Source organism: Leucoraja erinacea, chromosome 3 (assembly GCF_028641065.1).
Source record: "Leucoraja erinacea ecotype New England chromosome 3, Leri_hhj_1, whole genome shotgun sequence".
Taxonomy (NCBI): domain Eukaryota; kingdom Metazoa; phylum Chordata; class Chondrichthyes; order Rajiformes; family Rajidae; genus Leucoraja; species Leucoraja erinaceus.
In genome coordinates, this window is record NC_073379.1 from 25446974 (window position 1) to 25468447 (window position 21474).

The following is a 21474-nucleotide window of genomic DNA, read 5'->3' on the forward strand; positions in this document are numbered from 1 at the left end:
GCAAACTTGCTAATCTTGCCAAATGAAACAAATTTTCTATCCATTCAGCCAGGTCTCCTTGGATCCCATGTGATCGAACCTTCCCGAACAGCCTACCATATGGAATGCTTTGCTGAAATCCATATATACATCTACATATATATCCATATATACATCTGCCCTCATCAACCTTTTTGGTCACATCTTCAAAAAAACTAACTCAGATTCATAGGACACGACCGTCCTGGTACAAAAAATATGCTGACCATTCCTAATCAGCTCTTTGCCATCTAAATGAATGTTTATCCTATCCCTCAGAATATTCTCCAGTAACTTTCCGACTACAGATGTTAAGCTCAGTGGCTTATAGTTCCCAATCCTTTCCTTGCAGCCCTGCTTGAATAGAGGCGCAACGTTTGCCACCCACCAGTCTTTTGGCACCTCTCCTGTATTTAGTGACGACTCGTAAATTTCAGCCAAGGCCTCCGCAATTTCCTCTCTAGTTTCCCACGATGTCCTCGGATATATATCTGATCTGGCCCTGGAGATTTGTCTGTCTGTCTATCTTCATACGTGTCAGGACCTTCAGCACCTCTTTGACCGTAATACTGACTGTTCTTGCGGATAAGGTGGTCAAGGCTTTTGGCACTTTGGCATTCACTAGTCACAGTATTGAGTATAGATGTTGGAAGGTCATGTTACAGTTATACAAGACGTTCGTGAGGCCACATTTACAGCATTGTATTCAGATTTGGTCACAGTGTTATAGGAAATACGTTGTCAAGCTTGAAAGGGTTCAGAGATGATTTACCAGGATATTGGCAGGACTTGAGGGACTGGGCTTTTGGAAGAGGTTAAGCAGGCTAAGCCTTTATTACTGAGAGCGCAGGAGGCTGAGGGATGATCTTATAGAGATGTGCAAAATCATGAGAGGAATAGATCGGGTAAACTGATCTTTTGCTCAGAGTAAGGGAATTGAGAACCAGGGGACATAGGTTTAAAGTGAGGTGGGGGGGGGGGGGGATTTAATGGAGGTAAATGGAGGTAACTTTTTTTACACAAAGGTTGGTGGGTGTATGGAACAAGCTGATGGAGGAGGTCGTTGAGGCAGGCACTATCGTAACATTTAAGAAACATCTAGACAGGTACATGGATAGGGTAGGTTTAGAGGGTTAAGGACCAAAAGCAGGCAGGTAGGACTAGTGCAGATGGGACATGTTGGTCGGTGTGGGCAAATTGGGCCTAAAGGCCTGTTTCCATGCTACGAGTTCAAGCAGGGAGGTTTTGTTGGACCTATATAAAATACTGGTTAGGTCACAAGTATTATGTTTAGTTCTGGGCATAATGCTTCAGGAAGGAGGTAATAGTCTTAGAGAATGTGTGAAAAGATTGACTAGAACCGTTTCAGAGATCAGGGATGGTAACACAGTAAGTTAAGCTGTGGATGTTCTTGGTACAAAGAAGATGAAGAGGAGATCAGAAGCAGATGTACAAAATACACTGCAGAAATAGAGGGAAAAATTGTTTGTATTCACAGAGCTCAACACAGAGTAAAGTAATAGGCAAAAGATAGAGGGAACCGTGAAGAATTTTGTTTGGCACTTGGGGAAAAATAATTTGCAAGGCTACAGGCTATATCTGTAAAATTGACTGACCGAATTGTTCGTTAGAGAGCTGGCATGAACTTGGTGTGCTGAATGTCCTCCTCCTGTGCTTCTCTGATTCAAGATTAATTGGCATTTTCCTTGCAGGTTAGCTGCTGCTTTGGATAACCAGAGATAAAGGAAGCTGAAGAGTAATTGGCACTCGAGACATCATGCATGCATGACGCTGTATCCATAACAAATGAAGTCATAACATTCTAATCACCCGGGAGAATTAGCCAGCACAATTGGCATATGTGTGTGTGCTTACCATTCAAACCCAGATGCATTGAGAAGTCATAGCTGCAAGTCACTCAAGTGTTTTTTTTTTATGGAAAATGAAATGAAATGTATTTTTAAATGACACTCTTGGGATATCCATGTCACTGGTAAGACCAGAATTCATTGGGTATTCCAAACTGTCCTTGAAACGATGGTGGTCTCTCTCAACTTTACGAACTGCTGCAGTCTTTGGGCTGCTATTAATTAGGGAGCTCCTGGACCATAACTCAGTAGGAATGTAACTTACTGCAAAATGCTCTCTCAATGGCAATTTAAAATATTTTACGTGCTTCTCAAGCTGTGCTGAAATGAACAGTATTGCACACAGTTCGAATGGCTTCTCCTGTGATAATACATTATTCCACACGTTGCAAAATAGTGGCAAAAATGAACATTTGCGTTATTACACAGGGTGTCATTAAAGTGGCTGGTTTATCCTGAATGATTCAAGTTCTTAATTCTTAACTGTTAATGGGGCTGCATGCATCCAGGCAATTGAAAGTGTCCTATCACATTTCTGGCATATGTGTTGTAGCCCGTCTGAAGGCGAGTATTCTTTGTAGACTTTGACCTGTTCTTATAGCCTAATACGTAGGTATCCAGTACAATAAAGTATTGATCAATGTTGAGCCACAAAATGCTGCTAGTGGTAAATGGTAATTTTACTTTGGAGTCACGTGAGTGACTACGTGAAGAACCCACTCAGCACGCATGCGCGGCATTACGCCAGCAGTGCAACAGCGGCAACAGCGGGAGTCAGGCGCTCCCGCTGCAATTTAAAAGACGAACCGTCAGGTAAGTTGAACTGAGGTCGGCTTTACTTGCGAAAGGAGAGCCGTCTGATCTTTCTTTCTGAATGAGTATACCCAAGAAAATGTATTGCAATGATACAAACAGCATGGCAGTCTGTTTAAAGTGTTGAATGAGGGAATAATGATATTCAGGATATAGAACATTTCCTGCTTTTCTTCAAAATGCCACAAATCTTTAGTGCTGCCTTTCTTTACCTGTATTTTCCCAATGCTCTCAAAACATTCTTGCCATTGAACTGCAGAGTTGCCAATGTTGGTGCTGATCTATTGCCCTACCACTCTTGTACATGTTTATCCCTTTCAGTTCACGGGTTTTCAAGATGTAGGAGTAGAATTAGGCCATTCGGCCCATAGGGTCTACTCCGCCATACAATCATGGCTGATCACTGCCTCCGAATACCATTTTCTTGCCTTCTCCCCATAACCCATTTTAATCAAGAATTTGTTTGTCTCTGCCAATAAAAATATCAACCGACTTGGTCTCCACAGCCCTCTGTGGCATTTCCAATTGTGTTTCCACTATCTACAAGTTAGGGGTGTGATGGGATACTTTCCAGTTGCCTGGATAAACGAAGCCCCAACAACAGCAGCTCAGAAGCATAATACAATTCAGGATAGAGCAGCTTGCTGGATTTTTATTCCATTTACAAACTCAAATATCCATTTCCTTCCTTGCTAGAGCACTGTGACTGCAGTATGTGCATTCTACAAACTACACTACAAAACCTGCAATCTCTACCATTAGGAACTCTTGGGGAAGTAGGCACACGGGTACAATGTATAAATGTATAATTGTTACCAAGTCTAAATCCTGGAGCTCTCTACTCAATAGGACTGTGTGAACATCCTCACCAGAGGAACTGCAGCTATTCAATAACATGACTCACAACAGCACTTTCCAAAAGTAGTTGGGAGTAAAGGTAAGTGTTGACCCTCTCAGTGATGTTTACAATCGTAAAATGAATATTAAAAGTGCTACCTTTAAAAAAAGAGTTAGAACATGTAATATCCTATTTGAAGACAAAAGTACATTTCCAAAGTATTTAAATTGCTAAAAGTAGTTACGAGATTTTTCTTCGCAATTGATTTCCTATCTTTTTGAACAACTTTTGAAGCAAATCAGCTTGCCTTACCTGTCTGCAGTTATGGGGGCTATAAGTGGAGCATACCAGTTAGGTCCAACTTCACAATGAGCATCTAGATATATCAAAACCTGGCCAATGAAAGAATAAATATTTTGTATTAGATAGAGTAACTTTGCAATGCCAGATTCCAGAGTGACAGAAACCCATTTTAGGGAATGTGCTATTCTTAAGTCATTTTAGTCAGAAAAGCTGAGAAAATAAAGAGATAAGAAACATGTAATATATCCCAAACCATCCACATACCACATAAATGAGCATTTACCACTTGAACAGATCTATCCACATTTACCACCCTCTCACCCCCACCAAAAAACCCCCTCCTACTCCTTTTCTTTCATATAGATATTTAATCCAATCCCAACAAAGAACGTACAGGCCAGAAATGGCTGTTATGCCCATGTTTTAGCAGTGTAATATAATGGGAACGATTTGCCTTAACATTTTAAAATTGTTCCTAGGTTCTTCACGTGAAAATGTGATGAAAAGTAAAACCATGCCAAAATAGGTGAATATCACACAGCGATCAAAAGATAGCAGCATGCTAAAAAAGGAGAGAAAGGCAGAGAAGTTGAGAGACAGAAAGACAATACAATACAATACAATACCATTTATTTGTCATTTGAACCTCACATGAGGTTCAAACGAAATTTGGTTTCTGCAGCCATACAAGAAAAGAACCAAGACACACACTAACACAATTTACACAAACATCCATCACAGTGAATCTCCTCCTCACTGTGATGGAAGGCAAAGTCTTGTCTCTCCCCTGCTCTCCATTCTTCTCCCAAATCAAAGTCAAAGTCAAAGCCCCCGGCGGGCACTAGCAAGTTCGCGGCCATTTATAGCCTCTTGGGCGATGTAAGGCCCTGCTCCGGGGATTGATGTTGGAGCCCCCGGTGGGCGCTAGCAAGTCCGCGGCAATTTAAAGCCACGCCGGGCGATGTAAGGCCCCGCTCCAGGTCACTCTCAACCCCGCAATTCGAGCGGGAAAAGTCGCCGTTGCCGGTGCCCCGCAAAGTGGTCTCCCACCAGGGACCCGCGAGCTCCCGGTGTCACCATCCACCGGCATCGGGTCGCAGCAGCGCGCCACCGCAGCTATCCACGCTCCGAACTCCTCACGCTCCAAAGCTGGTAAGTCTGCAGCTCTGCAGGCTCCGTGACTTGAGCCCCCAGGTCGTTCCGGTTGGAGGCCACTCCACAGTGCTAGGCCCCAACGACAACGGAGACCTGACAGAGAAAAAGGTCGGGTCTCCGTGCAGGGAAGAGATTTAAAAGTTTCCCCCACCCACCCCCCACACATACACATTTAAAAGCCCACTACAAACTATACCCTCAACGGGACAAAAAAACCCTAAAAAAACAGACAGACTGTAGAGGCCGCTGCGACGTCGGTCACGTCGCCCACCCAGATAGACAGAACCTAGGTTCCATGTAACTGAGGAATTGCCCCCAAAGGAGGTTTAAGACTCTCAATATTCAACTTTGCAAAATACTACAGAAATAAATTAAAAAGACTACCTAGAATTAGGCATATTCTTTCCCTTTTGTTTTTGATGGAAGTTTAAACCTGCACATTTTATTGTTTAAGTAATCAAGCTCGTTGTGATAAGCATGAGTCTTTGTACAATGAAGTGCAGCTAGCCAAATTGCAGCAGAATATGAATTGTCTTTGCAGAAGTGATGGTTAAGGTACATTTCCCTGAAGAACAAATGAAGAAAAAACAAATCTCGAGCTTCAAATATATCAAAAGAAGAACATAAGGCAATTTACGTCAATAATTATAAAAATGAAATGCTGAAAAGAGAATTCAATTAACGTTTTGCATCTGATACCTTCCTGAGTAATGGGGGAAAGAGTGGATGGTTTAGAGTTTTTTAAAGCAGAACTGGGTGAAGGAGTCAAGTGTAGGACTATATGGAGATGATGAAGACAGATCCGGTGATACGGAACACAAGTACTGAAGGTGTATTAAAGAAATGAGTTGAGAAAGGACATGAGCATAATAACGAGAAATGACAAAAGAGCAGCTTATATGGAAAATTTAAATGTTCATTGCAGAAGATTGTAAAGTGGATAGGCAGAAGAAAATATGTTATAATTCTTCTAGTTTAATTTAGACAGACAGATCGGAAAGGGAATGGGATTGAGAATTAAAGGAATTCCGGATCATCCCCATGGACTGAGTAAAAGTGTTTTGCAAAGCAATCACCTAACCTGTATTTGGTTTATCCAATGTGGGGGATGCAGTACACTAGATTGGAAAAAAGTGCATGGACATTGCTGATTTACCTGGAATGACTGTTTGCTGCCTGGATGGTGGAAATGTAAGAAGTGAATAGACAGGATGTGTAGGAAGGAACTACACATGCTGGTTTAAACCAAAGATAGACACAAAAAGTGGGAGTAACTCAGCCAGACAGGCAGCATCTCTAGTGAGAACGAATGGGCGACATTTGGGTCTGAAGAATTGGCTCGACCCGAAAAAATCACCCAATCCTTCTCTCCAGAGATGCTGCCTGTCCCGCTGAGTTATTCCAGCTTTTTGTGTCTATCTTAAGTGAATAGACACGTGTTGCTTCCCCAGCCATTACAACGAGAAGGTGACGTGGGATGGGCAGGGAAGGGCAGCACTGGGTGAGTGGAGGGGCTGATCAAAGGAGTCAGAAGCAAGCAATACCTGTGAAATGCAAAAACGGGAGGAGAGAGGAAGCTGCGACTGTTCGTGGAATCATGTTAGAACTCTTAGAAATTGCAAAGAAAATAAATGCCAGCTTGATTACTTAAAATAAATCATGAGCAGAACTGAAACCTTACTGTAAGTAACAAAGGCAAAAAGAGCTTTGTGAGGAAAATTGGGCAGCCAAAAGTTGGACTATACAGTGCCCTCCATAATGTTTGGGTCAAAGAACAATCATTTATTTATTTGCCTCTGTAATCCACAATTTGAGATTTATAATAGAAAAAAATCACATGTGGTTAATGTCCACATTGTCAGATTTTAATAAAGGCCATTTTTATACATTTTGGTTTCACCATGTAGAAATAACAGCAGTGTTCAAGTAAGCATAGTCCCCCCATTTCAGGGCACCATCTTCTTTATTATAGAGAGATTCTTCTGTCATCAGTTGTGGAAGTCTTCTTTGACCTGCCAGTCCCTTTGCGATTAGTAAGCTTACCAGTGCTTTCTTACTACTTAATGATGCTCCAAACAGTTGATCTTGGTAAGCCTAAGATTTGGCTGATGTTTCTAACAGATTCTTGTTTCTCAGTCTCATAATGGCTTATTCGACTTTCATTGCTATAACTTTAGTCCTCATGTTGTTAAACAGCAATAAAAGTTTCCAAAGGTGATGGAAAGACTGGAGGAAAGACTAGGTGCTGAGAGCTCTCTATACCTGCATCAAACAGGCATTTAAACACACCTGAGCAATTATAAACACCTGTGAAGCCATGTGTCCCAAACATTATGGTGCCCTGAAATGGGGGGGGGACTATGTATAAACACTGCTATAATTTCTATATGGTGAAACCAAAATGTATAAAAATGACCTTCATTAAAATCTGACAATGTGCATTTTAACCACATGTGATTTTTTCTATTACAAATCTCAAACTGTGGATTACAGAGGCAAATAAATAAATGATGGGTCATGATGGATAGCAATAACAGGATAGGTCCGAGTCAGCATGGATTTACGAAGGGGAAATCATGCTTGACTAAACTTTTGGAATTTTTTGAGGATGTAACTAGGAAAATGGACAAGGGAGAGCCAGTGGATGTTATGTACCCGGACTTTCAGAAAGCATTTGATAAGGTCCCACATAGGAGATTAGTGGGCAAAATTAGGGCACGTGGTACTGGGGGTAGAGTGTTGACATGGGTAGAAAGTTTGATGGCAGACAGGAAACAAAGAGTAGGGATTAATGGGTACCTTTCAGAATGGCAGGCAGTGACTAGTAGTTGGTGCTGGGACCACAGCTATTTACAATATACATCAATGATTTAGATGAAGGGATTCAAAGTAACATTAGCAAATTTGCAGATGACACAAAGCTGGGTGGCAGTGTGAACTGTGAGGAGGATGCTATGAGGATGCAGGGTGACTTGGACAGGTTGGGTGAGTGGGCGGATGCATGGCAGATGCAGTTTAATGTGGATAAATGTGACGTTATCCACTTTGGTGGCAAAAACAGGAAGGCAGATTATTATCTGAATGGTGTCAAGCTGGGAAAAGGGGAAATACAAAGAGATCTGGGGGTCCTTGTTCATCACTCATTGAAAGTAAGCATGCAGGTACAGCAGGCAGTGAAGAAAGCTAATGGCATATTGGCCTTCATAACACGAGGAGTTGAGTATAGGAGCAAAGAGGTCCTTCTGCAGTTGTACAGGGCCCCAGTGAGACCACACCTGGAGTATTGTGTGCAGTTTTGGTCTCCAAATTTGAGGAAGGACATTCTTGCTATTGAGGGAGTGCAGCGTAGGTTCACAAGGTGAATTCCCAGGATGGCGGGACTGTCATATGTTGATAGAATGGAGCAGCTGAGCTCGTATACTCTGGAATTTAGAAGGATGAGAGGGAATCTTATTGAAATACATAAGATTATTAAGGGATTGGACACGTTAGAGGCAGGAAACATATTCCCGATGTTGGGGGAGTCCAGAGCCAGGGGCCACAGTTTAAGAATAAGGGGTAGGCCATTTAGAACGGAGATGAGGGAAAACATTTTCACACAGAGAGTTGTGAATCTGTGGAATTCTCTGCCTCAGAAGGCAGTGAAGACCAATTCTCTGGATGCTTTCAAGAGAGAGTTAGATAGAGCTCTTAAAGATAGCAGAGTCAAGGGATATGATGAGAAGGCAGGAAAGGGGGACTGAATGTAGATGATCAGCCATGATCACAGTGAATGGCGGTGTTGGCTTGATAGGCCAAATGACCTACTCTTGCACCTATTATCTATTGTCCCAAACATTATGGAGTGCTCTGTAAATAGTAGAAAATGAAAACAAGAGTCTATTAAGGACAAATAAAATGGGCATTTGTACATCAATGCTGAGGAAATGTGTGGGAAAAAAATGCAGATGCTAGTTTAAAACGAAGGTAGACAAAAAATGCTGCAGTAATTCAGCTGCCTGTCCTGTTGAGCTATTTCAGCATTTTGTGTCTACCTTCAATGCTGAGGACCTGAATCTGAGTTTTTTGCATCTGTCTTCACTACAAAAGTGTGAAAGAAGAAATAGTTGAAACACTTGATATGCTAAAAATTGTTAGCTTGGAGGCAGTGGAAAGGTTGGCTGAACTTAAAGTCGAGGGGTCACCAGGATTCCAAGGGAAGTTTCATAAGATATCATAGGCGTGTTGACCATAATATTTCAATGCTCTTTGGATGACCATGCATGGTGGCGGGCCAGGCTCGTTGCAGCAAAAAGAAAGACGCGGTGGACCACGGCCTGCAGGGGGGAAACTCGGCAGCTGCCGAACTTGGCTCCAAAAACCAGTCGTGAAAGAAGGAGCCATTGGCAATGATGGACGCGAGTAGTTGGCCGGCAGGAGAGGAACCGGGGTATTGCGTACAGTGTCTTCAAGGTCATGTGCCGGAGGCACCATCGAAACACAGAGGCCGTTGGGCGAGGCGAGGAACGTCAGTACGCAGGCCAAGCCGGTCGAGTGCAATGGCGTAGGCCCTGAAGCAGTATGAGCCTTAGCACAGTAAATACAGAACAGTCATTTAAACCTCAGCCATGGGAAAGTGGATAGCAACCAATTGCAGCAAAAGATAAACAAGCTTGTATAATGGGGTGATGCATAGCAAATGTGGTTTAATGCAGAGAGGTGTGATCTACATTACAGTTGTGAATATAGAAAAAGAAAATCGAAAAGCAATGAGTGAACATTGAGGTGGTGTTCCCATCGGAAATAGCAAGGACCAGAGGTCACAGGTATACAAACAAATGGAAAGAGAATTAATAGTGACGCGAGGAGAAGCTTATTTTAATGCAGTATATGGTTGGGATCTGGAATGCACTGCTTGTAGATATGGCGGAGTCAAAAGATTTTAATGTGGCCTTTATAGGTGGATAGATAGTTTTTAGATTACTAAGGGCATCAAAAGTTACAGGGAGAAGGTAGGAGAATGGGGTTGACGGACTGATAGATCAGGCATGATTGAATGGTGGAATTGACTCCATGGGCCAAATGGCCTAATTCTGCTCCTATGACCTGTGGAATGAATACATATACGGTGAAGAAAAGCTTGCATGGCTGTAGAGAAAATGCTGGCAAATATTACTAGTGAGTTTCTCTGGTAGAGAGCCATCGTGGATTTGATGGTCCATCTGTGTAATAATACTGTCTATGACAATTAACACATTGTCATGGATAAGGATGGCAGATTTTGTTCCCTAAAGTGTTTAAGTGAACCAGATAGGTTTTTATGGCAATCCAGTTTTTATGCATTTTATTGCGATTCATTTAATGAAATGAATTTAAATAGTCTTGCTGGTCTGGTAGGGTTTGAACAAATCTGCATCATTAGTCCAGGTCTTCTTTTAATAGTCAAAAAAGCATATCCTTGTCCATATTTTACAGATTTTGAATGAGTAGGAATCCATACTCTACCTGCCCAAGTGCCGCTTTATGAGCACCAATACTTCTTGCTTGAATTAATCCTTCTCTTCTTTCGTTTCGAAATACCTTGACTAATCCATTCCATTGTTTCAAATACTCCTCTAACCTTTCCTTTAAATGTTCTGGATACAAGGCAACAGGAAGAAACAAAACCCATTAAATTGCTTGTCGCCCTGGATATTCCCACCAACATTTGAAATTAATGTTGCACTTAAGAAAAATTCCCAAGTGCTGATCTTTTAAGAATTTTCTGCCCAGATCATGTGAAGGAACAATTGTTTTTGTTTAAAAAAATGTATGAAAAGTGACACCATATCAATAGCTGCAAGCAATAAAGTCTGTAGATGCAAAATGAGGACTGCGTACCACATTTCTTGATAGATTTGTCCACCTTACACTTTAACTATGCTGAAGCTATTGGTAAGAATTTGGAAGTAACAATTTGGGAACATTCTAAAAGCAATGAAGGTGAAGGGAATTTGACCTGGAATGTTGAATACGTTTCTCATTCTTTAGACACAGCCTGACCTGCTGAGAATTTCTGGCATTTTCTGATTTTATCCAAAGAATGGGAGTTGAATTTAGATTAGCTTTAGAGATACAGCATGGAAACAGGCCCTTTGGCTCACTGAGTTTGTGCCAATCAGCGATCATTCGTATGTTAGTGGTACCCTACATGTTAGGGGCAATTTACAGGAGCCAATTTAACCTACAAACCTAAATGTCTTTGGAATGTGGGAGGAAACCGGAGCACCCGGAGGAAACCCACGCAGTCACAGGGAGAATGAACAAACTCTGTACTGACAGCACCCATAGTCAGGATTAAATCCTGGGCTCCAGCGCTATAATACAGCAATCTATCGCTGCACTATTCAAATAATAGCTACCAATGGTGTAATGGAAAATTAAATAATAACAATAATCTCAAAATCATGTCAAGGCCTATAATAGTTTTTGCAAACATAAATATCTCTCTGTTTGGTATATCTGATCTATTTGGTTAGCATGCAAAAACAAAGCATTTCCCTGTACCTCTGTGCAGGTGATAATAATAATAATAATAAAATCTAAACCTAAACCTAATCACAATCCTGCAGTCAGACCACTGAGGTGGCTCAGGGTCTTCCATGCAAACTAAACAGGGGTTTGCAAAGCAGTTACCCAATTTGTATTTGGATTCTCTCTGAAGGCAGGAAGTGACTAGTGGGGTACCACAAGGCTCGGTGCTGGGACCGCAGCTATTTACAATATATATTAATGATTTAGATGAAGGGATTCAAAGTAACATCAGCAAATTTGCAGATGACACAAAGCTGGGTGGCAGTGTGAACTGTGAGGAGGATGCTGTGCGAATGCAGGGTGACTTGGACAGTGGGCAGATGCATGGCAGATGCAGTTTAATGTGGATAAATGTGAGGTTATCCACTTTGGTAGCAAAAACAGGATGGAAGATTATTATCTTAATGATATTAAGTTGGGAAAAGGGGAAGTACAACAGGATTTGGGGGTCCTTGTTCATCAGTCAATGAAAGTAAGCATGCAGGTACAGCAGGCAGTGAAGAAAGCAAATGGCATGTTGGCCTTTATAACAAAAGGAGTTGAGTATAGGACCAAAGAGTTGCAGTTGTACAGGGCCCTAGTGAGACTACACCTGGAGTATTGTGTGCAGTTTTGGTCTCCAAATTTGAGGAAGGATATTCTTGCTATTGAGGAAGTGCAGCATAGGTTCACAAGGTCAATTCCCAGGATGGCGGGACTGTCATATGCTGAGAGAATGGAGCGGCTGGGCTTGTATACTCTGAAATTTAGAAGGATGAGAGGGAATCTTATTGAAACATATAAGATTATTAAGGGTTTGGACACGCAAGTGGCAGGAAACATGTTCCCGATGTTGGGGGAGTCCAGAACCAGGGGCCACAGTTTAAGAATAAGGGGTAAGCCATTTAGAATGCAGATGAGGAAACACTTTTTCACACAGAGAGTTGTGAGTCTGTGGAATTATCTGCCTCAGAGGGCGGTGGAGACCGGTTCTCTGGATACTTTCAAGAGAGAGCTAGAAAGAGCTCTTAAAGATAGTGGAGTCAGGGGATATGGGGAGAAGGCAGGAACGGGGTACTGGCTCAATGGGCCAAATGACTTACTCCTGCACCTATTATCTATTGTCCCAAAAATTATGGAGGGTTCTGTAAATAGTAAAAATTGAAGACAGGGGTCTATTAAGGACAAATAAAATGGGCATTTGCAAATCAATGCTGAGGAAATGTGTGGGAAAAAAATGCAGATGCTAGTTTAAAAAGAAGCTAGACAAAAAATGCTGGAGTAATTCAGCTGCCTGTCCTGTTGAGCTATTCCAGCATTTTGTATCTACCTTCAATGCTGAGAACCCGAATATGATACCATCTGAGTTCTTTGCATCTGTCTTCACTACGAAAGTGTGAAAGAAGAAATAGTTGAAACACTTGATATGCTAAAAATTGTTAGCTTAGAGGCAGTGGAAAGGTTGGTTGAACTTAAAGTCAGGGGATATGGGGAGAAGTCAGGAACGGGGTACTGATTGTGGATGATCAGCCATGATCACATTGAATGGCGGTGCTGGCTCGAAGGGCCGAATGGCCTACTCCTGCACTTATTGTCTATTGACCATTGCTAATGTGTTCGCCAATCAATTGTTGTGGTACAAATAGCTCCAAACCATTGGAAGGTACACAGATTAAGAGGTTTGTAATTAAAATCAAAGCATCTTGTGATAGTCTGTTCGTATTGGTGGAAATGTGTCAGCCTCGATAACAATCAGCACGGGAGCACCTCAAGGCTGCGTGCTCAGCCCCCTGCTGTACTCACTCTATACCCATGACTGCGTAGCGAACCACAGTGCGAACTCCAACATCAAGTTTGCTGACGACACCACTATTGTGGGGCATATCACTGATGGGGATGTCAGAATACAAAACGGAGATCGAGCAACTGCCCATATGGTGCAGGGCAATAACCTGGCCCTCAACACCAGCAAAACAAAGGAATTGATTGTGGACTTTGGAAGGAGTTGGAAGGGGACCCACAGCCCCATTTATATCAACGGGTCGATGGTTGAAAGGGTCAAGAACTTCAAATTCCTGGGCGTGCACATCTCTGAAGATCTTTCCTGGTCCGAGAACACTAATGCAACTATCAAAAAAGCTCATCAGCGCCTCTACTTCCTGAGAAGATTACGGAGCGTCGGATTGTCAAGGAAGACTCTCTCTAACTTCTACAGGTGCACAGTCGAGAGCATACTGACCGGTTGCATCGTGACTTGGTTCGGCAATTTGAGCGCCCTGGAGAGGCAATTTGAGCGCCTTGCATTTCGTTGTCTCTGTACTGGAAAAGACTACAAAAAGTAGTAAACAATGCCCAGTCCATCAGCGGCTCTGACCTTCCTTCCATCGAGGGGATTTATCGCAGTCGCTGCCTCAAAAGGCTGGCAGTATCATCAAAGACCCACACCATCCTGGCCACACACTCATCTCCCTGCTACCTTCGGGTAGAAGGTACAGGAGCCTGAAGACTGCAACAACCAGGTTCAGGAATAGCTACTTCCCCACAACCATCAGGCTATTAAACCTGGCTTGGCCAAAACTCTGATTATTAATAACCACTTTCTGTTATATGCACTTTACCAGTTTATTTATTCATGTGTGTATATATTTATATCATGGTATATGGACACATTTATCTGTTTTGTAGTAAATGCCTACTATTTTCTGTGTGCTTAAGCAAAGCAAGAATTTCATGGTCCTATACAGGGACACATAACAATAAACTCACTTGAACTTGAACTTGATAAGCGTGCAGAGATTTAGACTTTAGACATACAGTGTGGGAACAGGCCCTTCGGCCAACCGAGTCCGCGCCGAAAAGCGATTCCAATACACCAGCACCATCCAACACACTACAGAAAATTTACAATTCACAGAAGTCACTTAACCTACAAACCTGCACATATTTAGAATGTGGGCGGAAACCGGAGTGCCCGGAAGAAACCCGCAGTCACAGGGAGAATGTACATACTCTGTAGGGATAGCACCCGTAGTCAGGATCAAACTTAGGTCTCTGGTGCTGTAAGGCAGCAACTCTACTGCTTCACCATTGTGCTGCTGTGATTTTTGTGACATTGAGTGTTGCTTACATACAAAAATGGAGAATGAGTCACAGGAGAATGAGCCTGGCAGAGGCTGTGGGCAAATCATCTGTCCTAATAGGGATACTTTAAACTTCTCTCTCATTTTGCTGACTTACTGTAATTTTGATTTTTTTTTTCCACGTGAGTTGTCGATCACATTTTTTTTCAATGCAGAAATCTAGTGACTGCTGTGCACCAGATGATGTCATTAATGTGTGCCTGGTCTCTGGGCAAGCTTCAGATGTGCTCAGATGAATTGAACCTGGAAGTTCAGGTTCCAATTTCCAGATGGTTGCTAATCACCTCAGAAATGCATACAAGTGTGATTTCATGTGCAGGAACCAGCATTGCTGTGCAAATCACACATGGAAAATGTGAATGAATGCATCTAACTTTTAGGCAATAATGTTTTAAGATAATTTAGTCTTGTACGTAATTCATGCCTAGTTACATTTTGCAACTAAAGGGGCTGCCCCACTGCGGCGACCTAATTGGTGAGTTTAGAAGAGTTTAGGATAGTTTCAAAAAATGTCATGTTGAAGACATCCTTCAACAATGTAGAAGACACCTTCGACTATGTTGAAGACTAGCTTCGACTAGCTTCGGGAAAATTGGACACCGAATCGTGGAGAGTGAAGACGACCTCCTTCGATCTCCTTCGACTATGTTGAAGACTATCTACGACTACCTTTGATTACCTTCGACTAATATGCCGACCTACTACGACCTACTTTGATTAAACCTACGAGTAAAAAAAAGCATACATTTTTCCATGGTGACCTTTTTTTACTAGCGGGCATTTTTCAACGTTGAAAAATACGCCGCAACCTAGCAGAGGCCTCGAGTACGCGGAGACCACTCTCGAGCATGAGTCGAGGGCAAACTCGACAGAACTCGCGGATTAGGTCGCCGCAGTGGGACAGCCCCTTAATGCCTCCATTGTATTGCTTTGGAAGCACATTAGAAGGGCGAGCTGACAATATGAAAATCCAAGACACAAAAAGCTGGAGTAACTCAGCGGAAGCTGGAGTATATCTGCAGAAAAGGAATAGGTAAATCCATGTGGTTATAATAAAATTGAGCTACATTTCATCAAGCTCACTAATTGACAATCAATGGTATACTGGCCCAAGTGAGATGCTGCTGCCGGGGAACTGGAAAGTTCTAATAATATTGATGTAATTCAGCTACAAAGTTCACTAAAATAAAAATCGATATGCAAGCTACCCTGGGCTAGGGCTGCAAGTAGTCCTTGGAACAGCTTCAACTTAAAAATAAATGGTACGTGATTTTGTCGGTTTTGTTTTTGTTTTCACTATCAGTGTGTGAACATCATGGTCAAGGTCAACACATGTTGGTCATCCCCGATTGCCCATGAACCGTCCATGTAAGGAGGACAGATTACCTTTGGTGAATCAGTTGACTTTAACAACAATTGATTCAACAAAGTGATTCAGGGTAAGACATCTATCCAGATGCCAGATGAAGGGTCTTGAGCCGAAACACTGAAAACCCATTTCCCTCCATAGATGCTGCCTGACCTGCTGAGTTCTTCCGGCAGCTCTCCTTTTTTTCCCCTCTCGATTCATGTAACTGCAGTCTCTTGGGCCTCCTGAACACCAACCTGGTAATTTTGTTGTGAATGTGTTCAAGATTGCCTTTATTTAAATTGATTAGGTCTTCTGGTTCTCGATTTCCCTACTCTGGGCAAGAGACTGTCCGTTTTCCCAATCTATTCCTCTCATGATATATATTCCTCTCAATATATATATGTATATATATATATAAGGTGTTGGGATCCTTTGGGAGTTTTTCAGTCATGAGTTAAATCCTGCATTTCTTGTCCTTGTATTACTACAAATTCCTTACAAAGTGGAGTGCCAAGCAATTAGAAGCTTGCAAAATAATGCCCCCTTGTGGATTCCAGAAAAAAAACTTTATTTATTCCCTGACTTCTTTTATCCATTAGACAAAAAAAAATTCAAGGAGGGCAATTGTGGGAATTACATAGAAACAAGAGAATGAATTTAAAGTGAGAAATTAAATGACTCGACTGTTTCTCATATTTTCTTATGGTAAGAATATTTTCTTTGTGGTGGCACAGTGGCACAATGGTGGAGTTGCTGCCTTATGCCCCTGTCCCACTTAGGAAACCTCTGGAGACTTTGCGCCCCCCCCCCCCCCCAAGGTTTCCGAGCGGTTCCCGGAGGTTGCAGGTAGTGGAAGCAGGTAGGGAGACTGACAAAAACCTCCGGGAACCGCACGGAAACCTTGGGTGGGGCGCAAAGTCTCCAGAGGTTTCCTTTCAGGGTTCCTAGTGGGACAGGGGCATAACAGCGCCAGAGATTTGGGATTGATACTGACTTTGGGTTTTGTCTGTATGGAGTTTGTACGTTCATTCGCCAAAGACGTACAGGTTTGTAGGTTCATTCGCTTCGGTAAGTTGTAAAATTCTCCTTGGTGCGTGTAGGTCAGTGCACGAGGTGATCACTGGTTGGAGCGTACTCGGTGGGCCAAAGGGGCCTATTTCTGCGCTGTGTCTCCAAAGTTTAAAGTATAGAAACAAGGAAACTCATCATGTCAATCCCATCTCTCGAAGCATTTTCATCGATCCCATTTGTTCACTTATTTTCCTGTAATTTATTCACATCTCTGAGGCTCATCATCCCTCCCAATTCTTCTGTCGCTGACCTAAACAAGGGGCAATTCAGAATAGGCAATTACCTAACCCTAACCCAATTAACACATCTTTGGAGGTGGTGGAAACCAGAGCAACATATGCTCACAGGGAGAATGCACAATATGCATGCGACCCCTGTGTTATAGTCTTTTGGGTTACAGAAATCAACGCCCAGAAATTGAGACTGAAGAAGACGGGTCTCAACCTGAAATGTCACTTATCCATGTTATCCAGTGATGCTGCCTGACCCACGGAGTTACTCCAGCATTTTGTGTCTTTCACTGAGTGTGAAATGCTTTGTGGAATCTAGAGGTTAACAAAGACACAGCATAAATGATTTTTTTTTTCAATGTTAGTGTTTCAACCTTCGAACAGATGGCCAAATAAATTGGCAAGGGAAGCAGTTTTCAAGCATCTTAAAAGGAAAAAAAGACAGAGAGGAAATGATGATGTTTTTGGACAAGATATCAGCCCTTGGAAAGAAGTTCTCACCTTTGTTACTGTAATCATCAATTAGAACTATTTCTGCAAGGTACTTTTTGGGAGTCCTCTTGATCACACTGTGGACGGTCCTCATAAGTGTTGACCATCCTTCATTATGGAAGACAATGATGATACTGGATGTCAGTAGACGCTCATCATACTGCCAGTATTTGCACCTGGTGAGGTAGATACAAGACTTATTAAACTCAACTTTTCAGCATCAGCTACCTAGAGCACAAGGCACAAACCACTGAAGCAATTTGTTCATTGAACAATACCAATTGTGAGCGAGCTATGTATAATTCACACTATTTACAGTAAGGAGTCACATGTGACTTTGAAAACCAAAGAGGTGATGACCTGGTGTTGCACATGTTAGGAGTCATCTCTGTGTTAGTGATGCAGAGAGGATTAGAACAAAAATTACGCACTTTATCATGAGTCAATCGAGAGTCAAAAGTGTTGACTTGTTATATGTATCGACAACAGAGCAATAACATTCTTACTTGAAGCAGGATAACAGACCTGTAAACACAAAACACACCACAGACAATATATAATAAACAAATATTCAGTAAATTAATAACCCCAATACTAGAGCAAAGAAGTCCAAAGTTCTTAGTGCAATCAAATACGGTCCAAAGTTCATGGTTGAGGTTGGCATTGTATATTGTAACTTCATGCAAATCATGCAAAGTCTATATTTTTCAAAATGTTTTATTTTTCAGTGGAACCAGAATGCATATAAAAATGCAGCTCTGTATGATACAATGGTTTGTAAGAGTCAGTTTAGACACATTGCTATTCATCACTTATGTGCATCTGTTTGGACTTGGGAATCAGGAGTACGAGGATCCACAAACTTCTCTTCATCGACGTGACGGTGGTTGAGAGGAAGCTTCAAATTCCTGGGCATGAATATCTCTGAAGATCTGTCCTGGACCCAGCACACTGATGCAATCGTAAAGAAAGCCCATAAATGCCTCTACTTCCTTCGAAGATTGAGGAGATTCACGATGTCAACAAATACTCTCATGACCTTCTGTAGGTGTACAGTAGAGAGCATATTGACTAGTTGCATCACGACCTGCTTCGACAACTTTAATGCTCAGGAACAAAGGAGCTGATAAAAAGTTAACACTGCCCAGTTCATCACGGTTACTGAACTCCTCAACATTGAAGGGATCTATAAGAAGCACTATCGCAAAAAGGCAGCCATCATCATCAAGTCCCACACCTCCCTGGCCACAGTCTCGTCTCACTCCTGCCATCAGGAAGAAGGTATAAAAGTGTGAAAACTGTAACGTCCAGGTTAAGGAACAGTTTCTTCCCACAATCATCATGCTATTGAACACTACGAACTCCAACTAAACTCTGAACTACCTGCGTTGCACTAGGAACTAGGCACTTCAGGCTTTGCACTGTTTTTGCACTATATTGAGTTTTTATTTATTATAGTCTTTTTGTGTTTTTGTTAATGATATTATCAATTGAGTTCAGCGTTTACAAACCGGTTATGCTGCTGCTGAAAGTAAGAATTTCATTGTTCCGATCCGGTACATAAGCCAATAAAACACTGTTGACTCTTGATTTGAAAATGACACTAACATAACAGGGCAGGCATAGAGTTTGGTTTAGTTTAGTTTAGAGATATAGTGCAGAAACAGGCCCTTCGGCTCACCGAGTCTATACTTAGCTTTGTGCGAAGGGGGAGCATTGCATTGTTTGGACATTGTGTTCTAACTCCATTGCACTCCGCTGAAGTTGTTAAAAACCCTGATAGACTGAGATGTTCTGAGAATGTAAAACACACAATAGTGAATGATAAATCTTTCACACATTTTGGTTTAACTTACCATGTCCCATAGTTTTGAGAGCTTTGTCTTAAACGGGTCTACATCTGGTCTAACCCGTACAATTATATAAATCTTCCTTTTATCATTTACTACACGATGACAGCCCTGATCTCACATCTGAAATTGTTCAACTACATCCATTTTTCCATGGATGGGAATAGAAATTTAACACAAGGAAGTCAGGTTAATTCCCTGAGGGAATACATACCCTTGCCCTGCATTTAAGATATTCACAACTACAGAAATGCAAGTTTGTAATGTCGCAAAAAATATCCCAGCAAAACTAAAGTGCCTGAAAGTTGCTTTGATTATCGGCAACGACACTTGAGACTTTTCTCATGAACGTTTTTCGCAAGTTTGATAAAAATTTCAACTGTTCTTTTTTAAAAAAAAGGACTCACGAGTGAATAACTGGTTTATTTTTTGAACTCTTAGATTTTGTTCAGCTAACCCATCCCCAACTCCAATCTCATTTGACTCGTTGCAGATTAATATTTTCTCCCCATTGTTTTCAGGGGCGCAAGATTTCAGCCTCACTGCTGCTCGCTACATTTTGAATCCTCCAGCACCACAGCTGGCTACCAGAGGTACTTAAAAGGTCCCCTTCTTCCTCTTCCTCTTCCCCCTACTATCTCCATCACGTCTCCATATGCTCCACCCTCACTTTTCCCCCCATAGTTAAAGCCATTCGAATTACAATTATTTACGACTTAATTTCTTGGTCAGGCTCCTAAAAATAAATTATTCTAGAGTTTAGCATTTGATTGATGGCTGTTCATATGTTTTCAAGCACTAGTTCCTGCCAAACCACCGGCAAATAAATATCATAAAAGTTATGATGTACCAGATAAAACCTTTTGATATACACTGTGCAATGAATACATGTGATGTGAGGTTATACAAAACGTTTTGCAGAATGGCAGTGACTTTTAGAAAAGAAAAAAGGCAGTCTCCAATCAATAGGTACACAAAAATGCTGGAGAAACTCAGCGGGTGCAGCAGCATCTATGGAGCGAAGGAAATAAGTAACGTTTTGGGCCGAAACCCTTCTTCAGTCTCCAATCAATGCTGTGCGTTTTTAAACCACAACATATACATACCCTGGCACAAAATTATTATTTTGTATTGATAATGCAGCGGTAGTGTTGCTGTCTTACAGTGACAAAGACACCCGAGTTTTATCTTGACTACGGGTGCTATCCGTACGGACTTTGTACATTCTCCCCGTGACCGCATGGGTTTCCTCCCCCATGGGGATCGCTGGCCGGTGCGGACTCGGTGGGTCGAAGGACCCGTTTCTGCGCTGTATCTCTAAACTAAATTAATAACAGAAATGCTGCATTTCCCACCTTATTTGCTTTATTTTGGCTTTTGAACATGAAATAAAGATACATTGCCTCTGGTCTCACCATTATTCTTAATTTTGTGATAAATGGGATGGGTTTTTCTTCCCATGAGGTAATTTCCATCAAATTCCTTTGGTTTCGCCCCTCTATCTATTACGGAGTCTAATGTACACCATGGCAGAGAGCAGAAAACTATAACATGCAAGTAATTATTAACAGCCTTGCAGAGACCAGCTTCTGAAAGACATGTGGTGGACTCCTTGTTGGACAAGTTCCCAGTCCCACTTTAAAGAATCAAAGGCATGTTCAGCTGTTGAGACTGAGCTGTGTAAAACCTTATCTCATTACTGGAAAGACAGATGTTATTTATTCAGGGATTGCAATACAATAGATACTTATTCAAACTTTATCTTTCTTTGTTAAGTCTCCTCGAGTAAATAATTTGTCTTTAAATAAAAACTT

General features: G+C 41.8%; 1 protein-coding gene across 2 annotated transcripts in view; it reads right to left on the bottom strand.

Moving 5' to 3' along the window:
• Nucleotides 1-21474, bottom strand: part of galnt7 (UDP-N-acetyl-alpha-D-galactosamine: polypeptide N-acetylgalactosaminyltransferase 7) — a 99345-nt gene that overhangs the window by 19531 nt on the left and 58340 nt on the right. For both annotated transcript variants that reach the window (XM_055632319.1, XM_055632317.1), the window contains exons 3-5: nucleotides 17820-17986; nucleotides 10480-10610; nucleotides 3850-3929 (exon numbers count right to left, since the gene is read on the bottom strand). In XM_055632319.1, the coding sequence (XP_055488294.1) occupies nucleotides 3850-3929; nucleotides 10480-10610; nucleotides 17820-17986 (378 nt within the window). The remainder of the gene's footprint in view (nucleotides 1-3849; nucleotides 3930-10479; nucleotides 10611-17819; nucleotides 17987-21474) is intronic.